Source organism: Herpailurus yagouaroundi, unplaced genomic scaffold (assembly GCF_014898765.1).
Source record: "Herpailurus yagouaroundi ecotype Mexico unplaced genomic scaffold, PumYag 182, whole genome shotgun sequence".
Classification (NCBI taxonomy): Eukaryota; Metazoa; Chordata; class Mammalia; order Carnivora; family Felidae; genus Herpailurus; species Herpailurus yagouaroundi.
Genome location: NW_024412413.1, coordinates 58,673,774 through 58,687,514, shown reverse-complemented (window position 1 = coordinate 58,687,514; position 13,741 = coordinate 58,673,774). Strand labels below are relative to the sequence as shown.

The 13,741-nt window shown below is 49.0% G+C and overlaps 1 protein-coding gene across 1 annotated transcript; it reads left to right on the top strand.

Moving 5' to 3' along the window:
* The first annotated feature begins 3,020 nt into the window (after window positions 1-3,020).
* Window positions 3,021-13,098, top strand: PIP4K2C (phosphatidylinositol-5-phosphate 4-kinase type 2 gamma). The gene is made up of 10 exons (XM_040491594.1): window positions 3,021-3,194; window positions 5,737-5,834; window positions 6,537-6,633; window positions 7,002-7,145; window positions 8,971-9,117; window positions 9,310-9,348; window positions 9,943-10,056; window positions 10,428-10,695; window positions 10,884-10,987; window positions 11,173-13,098. Exons 1-10 carry the CDS (start codon window positions 3,021-3,023, stop codon window positions 11,251-11,253), a joined length of 1,266 nt encoding a protein of 421 aa, XP_040347528.1. The 3' UTR covers window positions 11,254-13,098.
* The last annotated feature ends 643 nt before the right edge of the window (window positions 13,099-13,741 follow it).

Below are 13,741 nucleotides of genomic sequence, written 5' to 3'. Positions count from 1 at the left end.
CCCCACATTGGGCTTGCTGCTGTCAGTGTGCGGAGCCTGCTACAGATCGTCTGTTCCCTTCTCTCTCTGCCCCTCCCTGGCTCATTCTCTCTGTCTCTCTCTCAGTCATTCATTCATTCATAAGGTAAGCGCTACACCCAACATAGGGCTTGAACTCACAGCCCAGAGATCAAGAGGCACGTGCTCTACCGACTGAGCCACTCAGGTGTCCCCTACCTCCATTTTAGAGCTTACCCCTACATGTCCTCTCTGCTCATGCCTTGGAGCTTCTGAGATGAGTGGAGAAAACTGCAAGACCAAAACAGCGGGGCAACTGAAAGCCTAGGAAGCAAACTGGCTCTTGGGTGTTGCTTACCACTTCTGTGTATCCCTACTCGGTTTCCTCCCCTGCCTCCCAGAGCAGGTGGTTAAAACTCCTCACCATCCTTTCTCACCTCCTCTCTTAGGCAACAATTAAGGCAACTGAGCATGAAATTCTTCATCTCCTCTCCATACCTACACACATACCTATATCTGCACTAATCCTTTCCTTTCTTCCTTCTAACAAGTGGTGCCTGGGTGGCTCAGTCTGTTGAGCATCTAACAAGTGATAAATCTTCTCTGGACTAAAGCAAATCTCTTCTATATCCTTCATTCTTGAGATACTTACATAGACCCAATATATACGATACCTAAAAGTGATGCAGATGGGCGGTTTGCATCTTCTTTGTGATTTCTCCACTTCTTGTAAGGTCTCCCTGATAAGTGTGTTTCTTTTATTTTTTTAACCTACTCTCTATGCCCAGCGCCCAATGTGGGGTCCAAACTCATAATGCTGAGATCAAGAGTCACATGCTCTGTTGACTGAGCCAGCCAGGCGCCCTGAAAAGTGTTCTTTTACTGTGTTTCTCCATACATGACTCCCCATCTTGTTTTCTTACAGCCAGATTTCCTGACAAAGTCTCAAGCTTCCCCTCCCCACTTCTTTGCCTCCCGTTCATTCCTCAGCTCACCTTGAACTGGCTCTTGTTCTGCTGACACAGCTTCTCAAAGGTCACTGGTTGCCAAATACAATGGGCACTTCTCCATCCTTGTCTGCTTCACCCCTCCATGACATGTGACACAACTCTTGACTCCTTCCTTTTGGAAACTCTACTCTCTGGTTTCTGTGACCCTGCTCTCCTGTCTCCTTTCATTTGGTCTTTTTTTTTTTTAATTTTTTTTTTCAACGTTTATTTTTTATTTTTGGGACAGAGAGAGACAGAGCATGAACGGGGGAGGGGCAGAGAGAGAGGGAGACACAGAATCGGAAACAGGCTTCAGGCTCTGAGCCATCAGCCCAGAGCCCGACGCGGGGCTTCAACTCACGGACCGCGGGATCGTGACCTGGCTGAAGTCGGACGCTTAACCGACTGCGCCACCCAGGCGCCCCTCCTTTCATTTGGTCTTATTAGTCTTCTCCCACTGGCATCTTAAATGCTGGTCTATACCACGCTTTCTCTCTTAAATGCTGGTCTATATCATGCTTTCTCTGGGAGATGTCCTCCACACCCACAGGTTCTCAATTACTCAATCTGTATCCCCAGCCCAGACTATTCTGCTGAGCCCTGGGCTCATATGTTCAATTGCCCTCAGGTACCTCAAACACACTCCAAACTGAACTTGTCACCAAACTGCCCCCTTTCAGGTCACCACCACCAGGTCAGCCTGGGATTCATTCTCAAGGTCTCCCTTTTCCTCAAGCCCCACATCCACTCAGATTTTTTCAAATTGACATCAAACTGTATCTTATTTTTTTTAAATTTTTTAAATGTTCTATTTATTTTTGAGACAGAGAGAGACAGAGCATCAGCAGGGGAGGGGCAGAGAGAGAGGGAGACACAGAATTGGAACCAGGCTCCAGGCTCTGAGCTGTCAGCACAGAGCCCGACACGGGGCTCGAACCCACAAACTGTGAGATCATGACCTGAGCCGAAGTCGGACACTTAACCAACTGAGCCATCCAGGCGCCCCAAACTGTATCTTTTTTAAAAATGTTTATTTATCTTGAAAGAGAGAGAGAGAGGCAGAGACAGTGGGAGAGAGTATCCCAAGCAGGCTCCATGCTGTCAGTGCTCTGAGCACCAAGCCTGAAGTGGGGCTCAATCCCCCAAACTGAGATCATGACCTGAGCAGAAATCAAGAGTCCCATGCTCAACTGACTGAGCCGCCCAGGCGCCCCTCAAACTATACCATACCTTTATTTATTTATTTTTAAGTTTATTTATTTTGAGAGAGAATGCATGAATGGGGTAGGGACAGAGAGAAAGGGAGAGAGAATCCCAAGCAGTCTCCTCACTGTCGGTGCAGAGCCCGATGTGGGACACGAACCCACGAAGTGGGTTGTGAGATCATGACCCGAGACAAAGTCAGACGGCGTAACCAACTGAACCCCGCGCCCCTCAAACTATATGCCTTTACATGCCATTCCCTCGTTTCCATCCCAACAGCCACTGTTTTAGTTCGCCATCTTCTGTCTAGACTTTTAGAATACTCCTCCAGTCACCCTCCAGAATGATGCTTGAGTGGTCCTTGTAAAAGCACATTTAATCCATCGAAACCACTTAAGGAATCTCCTTCGTAAAGCAGCGCTTTGGGGAGGGAGGTTACTCCTAGAAACTGGGCAAAATCGGCAGGCGGCGACTTTGCAGCAACCGAGCCCCACCCACTCCATCCCTGGAGTGAATCAGGCCTGCCCAGGTCACATCTCCATCGCCTCGGAGGCAGGTCCGGGCCTGGCTGACAGCGGACCGCCCGCAGGGAACACGGCTTCCGAGCGCCCGCCCCCAGCGCCAGGTGAACCCACCCACCGCGCGGACGTTGGGGCCGGGCTGGCGCCAGGGGGCGGAGCCAGTCCCGCACCGCCCTGCTGCGCGCCTGCGGGGCAGCCTCCGGTCACGTGACGTCGGCCCAGGTGAGCACCGCTTCCGGGGTCGGGAGCCTGCTTCGCCGCCGCTTCGGGTTTTCCACTCAGTCGGGTGCACCCTCCGGAGAGGGAGACTATGGCGTCTTCCTCTGTCCCGCCGGCTACCGTATCGGCGGCGACAGCGGCCCCGGGCCCGGGTTTCGGCTTCGCCTCCAAAACCAAGAAGAAGCATTTCGTGCAGCAGAAGGTGAAGGTGTTCCGGGCGGCCGACCCGCTGGTGGGCGTGTTCCTGTGGGGCGTAGCCCACTCGGTGAGACCTGGCATTAGCCCCCCATGAGCCCCGTCCAAACCCAGCTGCTCGTGCTCCTCCGGGCGTCCCGCCTGCGGAGCCCCTCGCGCTGCCACTTTTCCCCGCGGCTGTCCTGGTCCCTGCCCACCAAACCTCAGGTGTTCCCCGGCGTATCTTGTTTTAGACGTTGTTGCTTGGTTGGTTGCTTTTTGAAATGTAGGCTTTTGGTTCCCCCTCCGCCCTACGTTCCACCACCCTAGTTCCGCCTTCTCCACCTGAAATCCAACTTTCTCCCTTCTTCCTGCTGGGTCCAGCCTCAGCCCCAGGCCACAGAGACTGGCCCGGACCCGGCATCAGCTGTAAGGACATTAGGGGGAGTGGTTTTTCAGGGTTGGTGGTAGAGGTCTCCGGTGAGAGTGTGCGTGTGGAAGGGGAGCAGGGAAGGTAGCTGGATGAGGGGGATCGTTCGCTTTCCTTTCCAGCTGCTGTCCTTGATTTTGGAACCTTGGCTTTGAGGGAAGTTCCAGGCTTTCCTGGACTTTCTGATCCTACTTGTCCTTTCCTTTCCCTTCCAGAGGTACAACATTTCAGAGAAGCTACCCACCCTCAGCCTCATTAGGACTTATGTATGGTATATTTCTTTGGTCTTAATTGCATCCCCGTTGCTGGCTGGAGTGATGGCGTTTGGTGTAATTGGGGGACATCTCTGACCAAACAGATGGCTGAGGAGCTCTGGTCCTGGGGACACTATGATGGCGAACTTTAGAAACAGGTAGAGGCTATGACCTGGGAATGAGGAGGAGGCCAAAGAGGCCAGTGAATCTCTTTTTCTTTACTCAGGTGCAGGATGCACAACTGTTGCCCCTTTTCCCTCAGATCTGGAGTGGGAGGGATGCGGTGACTTTGAATGTAACAGGCAATATTTTATGAATGCATTTCCTTGAATTGTTACACTCATGGCAGGAGGTGAAGAGAATACAGTTTTTGTCCCCTCCTTAATTTGGGGTTTAAAATGTCGTTGGGGGTCTGCCAGCTCCCTTTTGCATTTGTGGTTCTGTGGACTGCTCCCAACTCCTGGGTGGTAATATCTTTAATTAGAGAGTATCCGGGCTAAGGCACTTGGGATGGGCAAAGCATATGGAGGTAGGGCTGCCTCTCATACGTACCTTCCAGGTGACCCATCCATCCCTTTGGGAAGCTTAACAAGGAGGATTTTCCTTTGCTAAGGATAGAGGGCGTTACATGAGACCTGCCTCAGCTTCCCCAGGTATATATACTTTAGCTCCAACACCCCACCCTCCAGCCAACACACATTTACTTCAAGTGTCTAGAATGGAGAATTCCTTGAACATATGTCTTAGTGATGATTCAGCCTGCTTAACAGCAGGTGGCGAGGAGGGGCATGAAGAACTGTAGCTGAATTTTAGGCTGGGAATCTCAAGTGGCTTTTTTCCCCCACCCTGGAGGAATATGTTCTGCCCTCCTTTTCTACTGAGAACGAGAGGAGCACGGTTTCACTGAAATCTGTGGGATTTAGGTTAGACTGCACTTCATAACCTGTGTTGAATGATCAAGTAAAGTTAGGCAAGGCATTCATTTATTCACTTAATAAACACTTCAGGACCCCTTGTGCCAAACATTATGCTAGCAAGGCACCCGAGGGATGCAGACAATTACAGCTGGTCCTTGCCCTTGAAGAGCTCATGATTTAGGTGGGGAATTTACATAAACTAGCCATTAGAGTCATATGATAAGTGCACTATTAAAGGTGGGTGAGCAGTACCATGGCAACGCTGGGGGGAAAACACATCTCCTTGGGATTTCTTAGTACAGGAACTCCCTTTCCACCCCAAATTAGCAGATGGTTGGCTCTGGGGGCCAGGGAGGGCATGTGTTGCTCGCCTCCTTTGGGCCGTGGGTTGGCTTGACTTTAGGAACAGATACCTTAATGAACTCTTATCTTCCGCCCACCTGCATTCCCCTCTAGAATCAGCTGCTCTTCTTTACCTTACACCCAGGCAGGTGGGGACCTACTAGAGAGACCTGGGTCAGGGTGGTCTGGAAGGACTGGTCCTGTTTGTAAGGAGATGCCTCCTGCAGGATGTGGACATCTCATTCTTGTTGCTGTTGACTCCCCGGAGTCCCATTAACGCTCTTGTGTACTTTAAGGAATGCCTTTTTTTTTTGTTTTTAATGGAGCATGGAACTGTTTGTCTTGAGTCTGCTGAGGGTATTTTTTTTTTTTCTTTAGAACTTCTCACAGCTTTAAAAATAGTCCTGAGCTGCTTACAGGGTTTGCCTAATATAAAATGACTGCTGTGAGCATGAAGTTCCACGGGGGTGGAGTGTGAAGGGCTGTGTGTGGGGGTTGCTCACTGCAGTCCTTGCTGGGCAGCAGAAGAGGTCAATGCATTCTCTCACCTCTGGCAAGTAGTTGCATAACCAGTGTTTTTAAAGGAATGAGGTTTGAGTTGCCCTTTTGTGACTCTTGCCCAGACACAGTGTAGAAGTAGCTCTCTGTACCCCTACTCACTGGCTCCCTATTCTTGTTTTGGCTTATCAGATCAATGAGCTCAGCCAGGTGCCTCCCCCAGTGATGCTGCTGCCAGATGACTTTAAGGCTAGCTCCAAGATCAAGGTCAACAATCACCTTTTCCACAGGTACGTGGAGATCCTTGCTCTTCTCACGTCAGCCTTCCCAGAAGAGAGTATTACGTAAGTTTAAGAGTTAAGATGCCATGAGTTGAAGGTTTTAGATGTGGAAGGCAACTTACAAATTCTATGTTCTAACCTCCTTCCCAGTGCCGAAATTCAGTATCGTGCAAAGAAACCATTGTAATGACTACCAGTGTAGAGAACGCTGGAATATTTATACTAGTTTGTTTTTCATCTGAGCTGGTGATACCATAGAGTAAATATATTTGGATGCCCTTACCATTAGCCTTCTGATAGAGACTGCTTGAAAGAAATATCTGAGTCTCCTAAGTGCTCCCGGTATCAAAAGATGCCATTCAAAACTGTGGCACCTATTGCCAATTTTAGGATGTCTCGAACTTGCATGAGATTTGGGAAACACTACTGTTTGGCTGGGCATTAGATCCTGGTTTGTTTAAGCTGCTTACCAGCCATGTGTTTGAAGCAGGCCCCTCAACCACCCTGTGCTACAGACTCTCCTTCTATAAAATACCCCTTTAAATATAGGGAATAAAATAAAGGAAAAATATACCCCTTTAAAGGACTTCACAAGAGTTTTATGAGACTCAAATAAGGTAATGTGTATGAAGGTGCTCTGTAAACTGTCAAGCCCTGTATAAATGTAATATTGTTAACTTTGTTTTCTTACCTTGAAAACCCTTATTTCAGGGAAAATCTGCCTAGTCATTTCAAGTTCAAGGAGTATTGCCCCCAGGTCTTCAGGAACCTCCGTGATCGATTTGGCATTGATGACCAAGATTACTTGGTGAGATTACTCGGGTTTTCGGGTGAGGGGAGTCATTTCTCCCTAACAAATGGGGAACTCCTTGGGCCAGTCATGTTTGGAGATATGAGAGCCTTGACAAGTCTGATTCTTTACCTATTTGTGGTCACAGGCATCTCAAAAATCTGATGAAAGCCACTTACCCTTTCCTTGGGGGAAAATGTGGCCACATTAAAAATTTTGCTTTCACTATCATTCAGTCCATAGTAGGGTCATCAGATTAAGATACCCAGCTCAACCTTTTATGCAAGGGTTTTATCCACTTTCAGGCACATTCACTTGACCATTATCCTATGACTTGCATCTCCATGCAAAGAGGAAAAGAGCCTCTGGCCTATTTGTGTCCCCAGGTATCCCTTACCCGAAGTCCCCCAAGTGAAAGTGAAGGCAGTGATGGTCGCTTCCTTATCTCCTATGATCGAACTCTGGTCATCAAAGAAGTATCCAGTGAGGACATTGCTGACATGCATAGCAACCTCTCCAACTACCACCAGGTCAGGCCTCTTTCCAGCTTCATTCTTTCCCCTTTCTCTCTATTCATAGTTCGGCTGCTAGAGCACATTGGGAGACTTCCTATCCCTTCTCCTCCCTGCAACCTATTTTGCTTCCCAAGAAGCACTTGACATCATGTATTTGAAAACGAGGAATTTCAGAAAAAGCCTCTGAATACCTCGTTGTGTTCTTTTCTAAATAGGAGAAGTTAGACGTGTTCCTTCTCCTTTGGCATTTATAATCGAAAAGCACTGTGGATTGATGTGTAAAGGGCACACATACAGCAAAGTATAAACTGTAGACTAAGCCAGAATTAGGTGAAGTGTTAATGCCAAATATACTGTCAGGAATAAATGCGGTTTTGAAGAGAAAATCAGGATAAGCACACAATTGGGGATAAACTGGAGGAGAGAAGCCATGATCACATCCAGTCCTAAGTGGGATTAGGGAGGCTATTCTGTCTGATTAGATTAACTTGGAATGTGGAGTTTCTGGAATATTTTGGTGATAAAAACACCGAATATCTTCCTACTGAAGAAATATATCCCCAAAGTCAACGAGCAAGGAATAAAGGAAAGACTCGAAAAATGTTTGGTTTAATCAAAAAACCAAATGACGAATGATGAAGGCTGGAGGAGGGATGGCAGCGGACACACAGAGGAAGACCTGTGAGAGACTCATGGGAATTCAGGCAGAGGTGCCTCCAGATTCCTGGTTAGGGATGACTGGGTGTCCACTCATTAACAGTTGGGAAGCAGAAAAAGAAACCGGTTTTGGGGAGAAGACAGCTTTGATTTAGATGTGTTGAATGCAGGGTTTCTACAGTTCTTCCAGATATAGATGTCCCGTAAGTGGTTGGGGAGTGGAGTTCAGGAAAGTAGAAGTGTAGATTTGAGAGTTACAGGTGAGTAGATGGTAATGAAAGCCGTAAATGTGGATGAGGTTATTGATGGGGAAATGTGTGGAGAAGACCTGAAAAGAAGGCTGAGGATAGAACCTTGAGGAGCAAGTAGAGAGAGGAGCCCATGAAGGAGACTCTGAATCGCCGGATGCCCTGGTTTGTTCTGTGTGGGATTCGAGGAGAGACAGGAGGAGAATTGGAAGAGTGGCAGAGTGGGGCTCAGGGTGAAGAGAGTTCTGGCGAGAGACTGGTCAGTGGGATCCGGTGCCACCTACTTGAAATACAGTGACTAGAATCCCTGTTGGATTTGGCAACTGAGGGATCTGAAGAAGGGAGGAGTAGAGAGATTTCAGAGGAAAACCGAGGGTATGATCTGATTTTACTGGCTTGAGGTGTAAACGAGAGGAAGTAGGTTGATTGCGGACTACTTTTCCGAGAAGGCTGGCTCTGAAGAGAAGTAGGCAGCAATACTGAGAGATGGTTAGCCCTGAAAGAGGGCACCATGCAAACATTTTTACTACAGGAATCTAGCCCACCAGGAAATGTTAATCTAGGTAAAATCACTTCATTGGTAAGCAGATGTCATTTCTAATCCTGGTTCTGTGACCCCTTGTACTTAAAGAGGGTCCAAAATAAGGATCGTCTTACCTTCCTCATCTCAAAGAGTGATGAAGAGGAAATGAGAGAAGGCACTGTCAGATTAAGAGACATTCCACAGATGGACTACATCAGAGGAGACGAGGAGCCCCGAGCGGCGTGGATAACCGCAGGCCTCTGTAACAGTCCCCACCACTTTTGGCCTCGTAATCTCGCTACTTGAAGTTGTCTGCCCTACCCTGGAACGGTGGTATTTGAACTCCCGTCCCTGGGCTGTTTATGCATTTACTGCTCAGCTTCTCCCCATTCCTTCCTCCCTTCTACCCCAGTACATCGTGAAGTGCCACGGCAACACACTGCTGCCCCAGTTCCTGGGGATGTACCGAGTCAGCGTGGACAGCGAAGACAGCTACATGCTTGTGATGCGCAACATGTTTAGCCACCGTCTTCCTGTGCACAGGAAGTATGACCTCAAGGTAAGAAGAGGATAGCTAGGGCTGAGGGAGAGGCTCCTGATGGCCTGAGAATGGGGAAGGGCCTGGGAGGGCACTTCGATGGTTCGTTTCAAAGGAAAGAAGACTGTGGGGTTTGAGTACTTGTCTTAGGAGCTGGATCCTGACTATTCTTTTAGCCACTTCTGCTGACTTGATCTTTGGGTCTCTCCACAGGGCTCCCTAGTGTCCCGAGAAGCCAGCGATAAGGAAAAGGTGATACTAATATTAGATGATAGGGTGAGGGATGAGGGAGGGCAGATAAAGGGATCTCTTTAGGATAGAGGTAGGGATCGTCAGCTACTTATTCTTATCTTAAACCGCCAAAAAGAAGAGAGATGTAAACCTGTGCTGATCCAGGGATTAAATGTTTGGAATGCGCAGTGGAAAAAGGTGCTTTCTCACTGGCATAGGTTATTTCCTGTGGAAGGCTTGGGGATGGATGAAGATGACAAACTTTAAGAGTAAAATGCTTACCCTCTACCCCCCACTCTGGGTTCTTTGTATCAAGCAGCTATTTTTGCTTAAGAAGAAGAAAGAAAAGTCAGAATGAGGGGTCTTGACTGAAAGCCATAAGCAGAGGTAATGGGATGTGATTTGGGGTACCGCTGCAGTGACTGAGTCTGGAGAAGCCACTAGAGCTGAGAACAGCCTCTGGGGCAGCATTGCAGTGTGGAGTCAGAGAGGGGCTGTAAGATCTCTCTCCCCTCAAAGCCACTGAGTTGGACGTAGAGCCCCAGGTAGAGCATGGTTCTCTGAGACCTTGGGGAGAGGGATATATTCCCAAGGTGTCCCTTTACTTATTTTCAGGTTAAGGAATTGCCCACCCTTAAGGATATGGATTTTCTCAACAAGAACCAGAAAGTTTATATTGGTGAAGAGGAGAAGAAAGTATTTCTAGAGAAGCTAAAGAGAGACGTGGAGGTGATGATTGGGGTGCTTTGGGAAGTAGCTGCTTCCTTTAGCTCCCCACAGGGCGGTTGTTTCTCCCATTCACCATCTGAGGGAACTGCTCCCCTTCCTTTTATTCTTTGGGTTCTCTGCATGTAGGGGAGTTGGGTTTGAGACATGAAAAACTCCTGGAGGTGACCCATGGATGGGGTGGCTAGAATCAGTTAAAAGGATGATCTCAGATACCAGGACATTTATGTACTAAAGGGCAATGATATACTCCCTCAATCTGCATCCTTCCTTCCACCAAGAGGGCCTCAGAAGCTCAGGAGTGGAGGTATAAGGGTGGTATGTGGGAGTGGGGAAGGAGATCTGAGGTATCTGACTTTTCAGTGGGGTCTCAGTTCCTAGTGCAGCTGAAGATCATGGACTACAGCCTTCTGCTGGGCATCCATGACATCATTCGGGGCTCCGACCCAGAGGAGGAGGGACCTGTGCGGGAGGAGGAGTCAGAGGGGGATGGGGACTGTAGCCTGACGGGACCACCTGCGCTCGTGGGCTCCTATGGCACCTCCCCTGAGGGTATTGGCGGCTACATCCATTCTCATCGGCCCCTGGGCCCTGGAGAGTTTGAGTCCTTCATTGATGTCTACGCCATCCGGAGTGCTGAGGGTGAGAAAGGTTCTGGGACTATTAAGGGTGTGGGGCGGGGGTGGGGGGGTGGAGGGCTTGGCCTTGTAGAACAGAGACCAGGGTGGTGGGTGGAAAGGCTGCTTAGCTTTTCAAAACAGATCTGATTGCTTCTTTGGGAGAGAGAATTGGGACAACACATGCTCTTCATTGCTGGTTTCTTTCCCCAGGGGCCCCCCAGAAGGAGGTGTATTTTATGGGCCTCATTGACATCCTGACACAATATGATGCCAAGAAGAAAGCAGCTCATGCGGCCAAAACCGTCAAACATGGGGTGAGGGTTCCCCAAAGCCTTCCTGTCTTGACTGTTTTGGAACAGGGAGCCTTTTGTGCTGGAGCAGTGGGGTGGCAAAAGGACAAAGGGTTGGGGATGGAAGTGGTGTGGAGTGGAACGGAGGGTAGGCAGTGGGGAGACGGGTCAGGGTGGCCTGACACCGTGTTCCCTATCTCCTGTCACAGGCTGGGGCAGAGATCTCCACTGTGCATCCTGAGCAGTATGCTAAGAGATTCCTGGATTTTATTACCAACATCTTTGCCTAAGAGACTGCCTGACTCCATGCTGACTGCTGCTTTATGTTCAAGGTGGCAGGGTTGTGAGAGGCTTAGGGGAATTGTGGAATGTTGACCACTGTTTCTTCTCTTCCTCCTTTGTTAAATACTAGCTACAGGCTCCTTCCATTCAGATAACTCCATCTTGTTGAGTAGGCTCTTCCTGGCCTTCAGAAATACATTGTCCTATCTCCCCCTGTCTAGTTTTCTTCCTTCTCTCTCTCCCCCCCCCCCCCAACAAGTCTGCTTGCTTCATGAGAGTGTTAATGTTGACTCACTCCCAAGTGCCTTGATCTTTGTACATGTCCTGTTGTTTCTATAACATACGAGGTGATGGGGGAAGGGGGTTCTCTGCCATCTTCAGGACCTGACTGGACAGATGGACCTGGCTCAAGAAGCTACTCCGGATGCACTTTGCTGCATGGGATAAACTAAGAGTGTCTGAATTTTGCTGATAACTTTATAGAACTCACTGTGGCATGCCTCCTTCCCAGGAGGCCCTGGGAAGGAGGACTTTCAAGATACTACAGTTGTGGGTGCTGGCATGCACATATGTGATGGGATGTGGCCCATCTTACACACACATGGGGTGGAGAGTGGCGAGCCGGCTGGCACCTCACAGAGGTGGGATCCAGGAGGACTCGTGATTATGTGGGGAACTGGAGGTCTTTGTCAAGAATTGACTGCTCTCCAACCTCTTCCCTCACCCCACTTCCGCCCCCCACCCCAGTACTTTGGGCACAAGAGTCCAGAGATGACCAAAGTGTTCAAGTCTGGGTGAAGATGTTTGTTGCTGCTCTTCACCAGGACCTCCCATGCCTCCTGGGGCTGGAACCCTTCAGTGGGGGTGTGGGCAGTTCTGGAGGCTGGGGCGATGGGCCAGGGTATAAGGTTCATTCCCAGTGCTAGATTTCCTTTCTTCATGTCTAGCCATCCCTGAGGTTTTATTCCCAGCAGGGGGGAATATCTGTACCTGGGTCAACCCTGGTCATTTCAAGAGGATGAAGGTCTCCAGTGTGGGGGCCTCCATTCTCATCGGCCCCTGGGCCCTGGAAAGTTTGAGTCCTTGGAGGTGTGCGCCTAACATATTTCCTTCCCAGCCCCTTCTCAAACCCTTTTTCCAGTTGGATTTGTCACTCTGTTCCTTTCTTTCTCGTCCCATACCGCTACTGTGTCTCCCAGGGGACAGATGGCCTTCTTTGTCATCTTCACTCTCCACCCCCAGAGAGGAGTCCGAGCCATAACTCAATCACCCGGCCTCCTCCAAAGAGTCGAAATGACATGTGATAGTCTCAGAATGTAGAGGACCCTGATGAACCAGATAGTGGCCTCCCCTCCCCCTAATGCCTCTGGGGCTAAGGCAGCCATTCTTGCTACCCTCCATCCCCCTTACGGCTTCTACGCTTTTTTTTTTTTTTTTTTTTTTTTTTTAACATAAAGATGGGCACCAGCGACTGGCCTGTGGGGATGCAAAGATTCTTTGCTCTGTATCTAGCTGGACTGATCTCACAAGAAGTCATGCAGTCATAAAAGAGACTTCCTTTCTCTCCTCCATCTTCTGCTCCAGAGGAAGTAACAAGAGGAGTCCACGGCTAAAGATCAGAGCCCCTATAATATCTCCCGTCAGGGGCCTGATGATCTCTCTCATTCCAACCGTCTACCTTTTTCCCCTGTTGAATGCAATAAAACTCTGTGACACCAGCAGCTGTTGCTCTTTAGAAATTGGTTTTCTGACCATGTGGCTGATGTATCATGAGCAGTATGGTCTTCATTTGTTGCTTCTGTTTTTCATCTTTTTTGTTTTATTAATTAATAAAAAAACATCTTGTGTATTTACTCCCATTGCTGTCATTGTATAGGAAGTAACTTATTGAAGCCATATTTCTTCACAGGCATGCCTCCCCTCCCCCACTTTCCTGAGGAACACTGTGCTTAGGGGTGTGGAGACCAGATGAAGAATTGATCTTTAAGGTGTTGGGCTCCTAACTAAGAATGTGGCTTTCTAGATAGATAGCTGTGAACTTAAAAGGCTGTGAGGGGTGTGCATGGGAATGAAAAACTTACTCTCCAGCTTTGTGGGAGTTCAGCTATGGGTTGGGGCAGGGAGAACAGATGATGTGACTGCCCCTCTTCCCCCAGGGTTCTGGGCTTGATCACACACCCATTCTTGTAAAGGTGAGTGAACCTCTCAAAGCATGCATGAAGGAGCTAAAAGAAGGCACTGGGTGTCCCCCAGGCTTCCTGGGAAAGATATCCTCTCTGCAGAGCAGGAAGAGGACAGCAGGGTCCTGGGAAAGAAAAAAAGTGACCAACCCTCCAGCCCAGAGGGGGAGTGAAGAAAGGGGTGGATAAACAGAGGTTGTTGCCAGTCTGGGAGATCCAGCACTGTTTGGCTGATGAGGTCTTTTGGCTGGTGGAAAAACCTGGCTTGATGTGGCCCCAGGGAAGTGAGTTGGACTGGGGGCGGAGATTGCTCTGA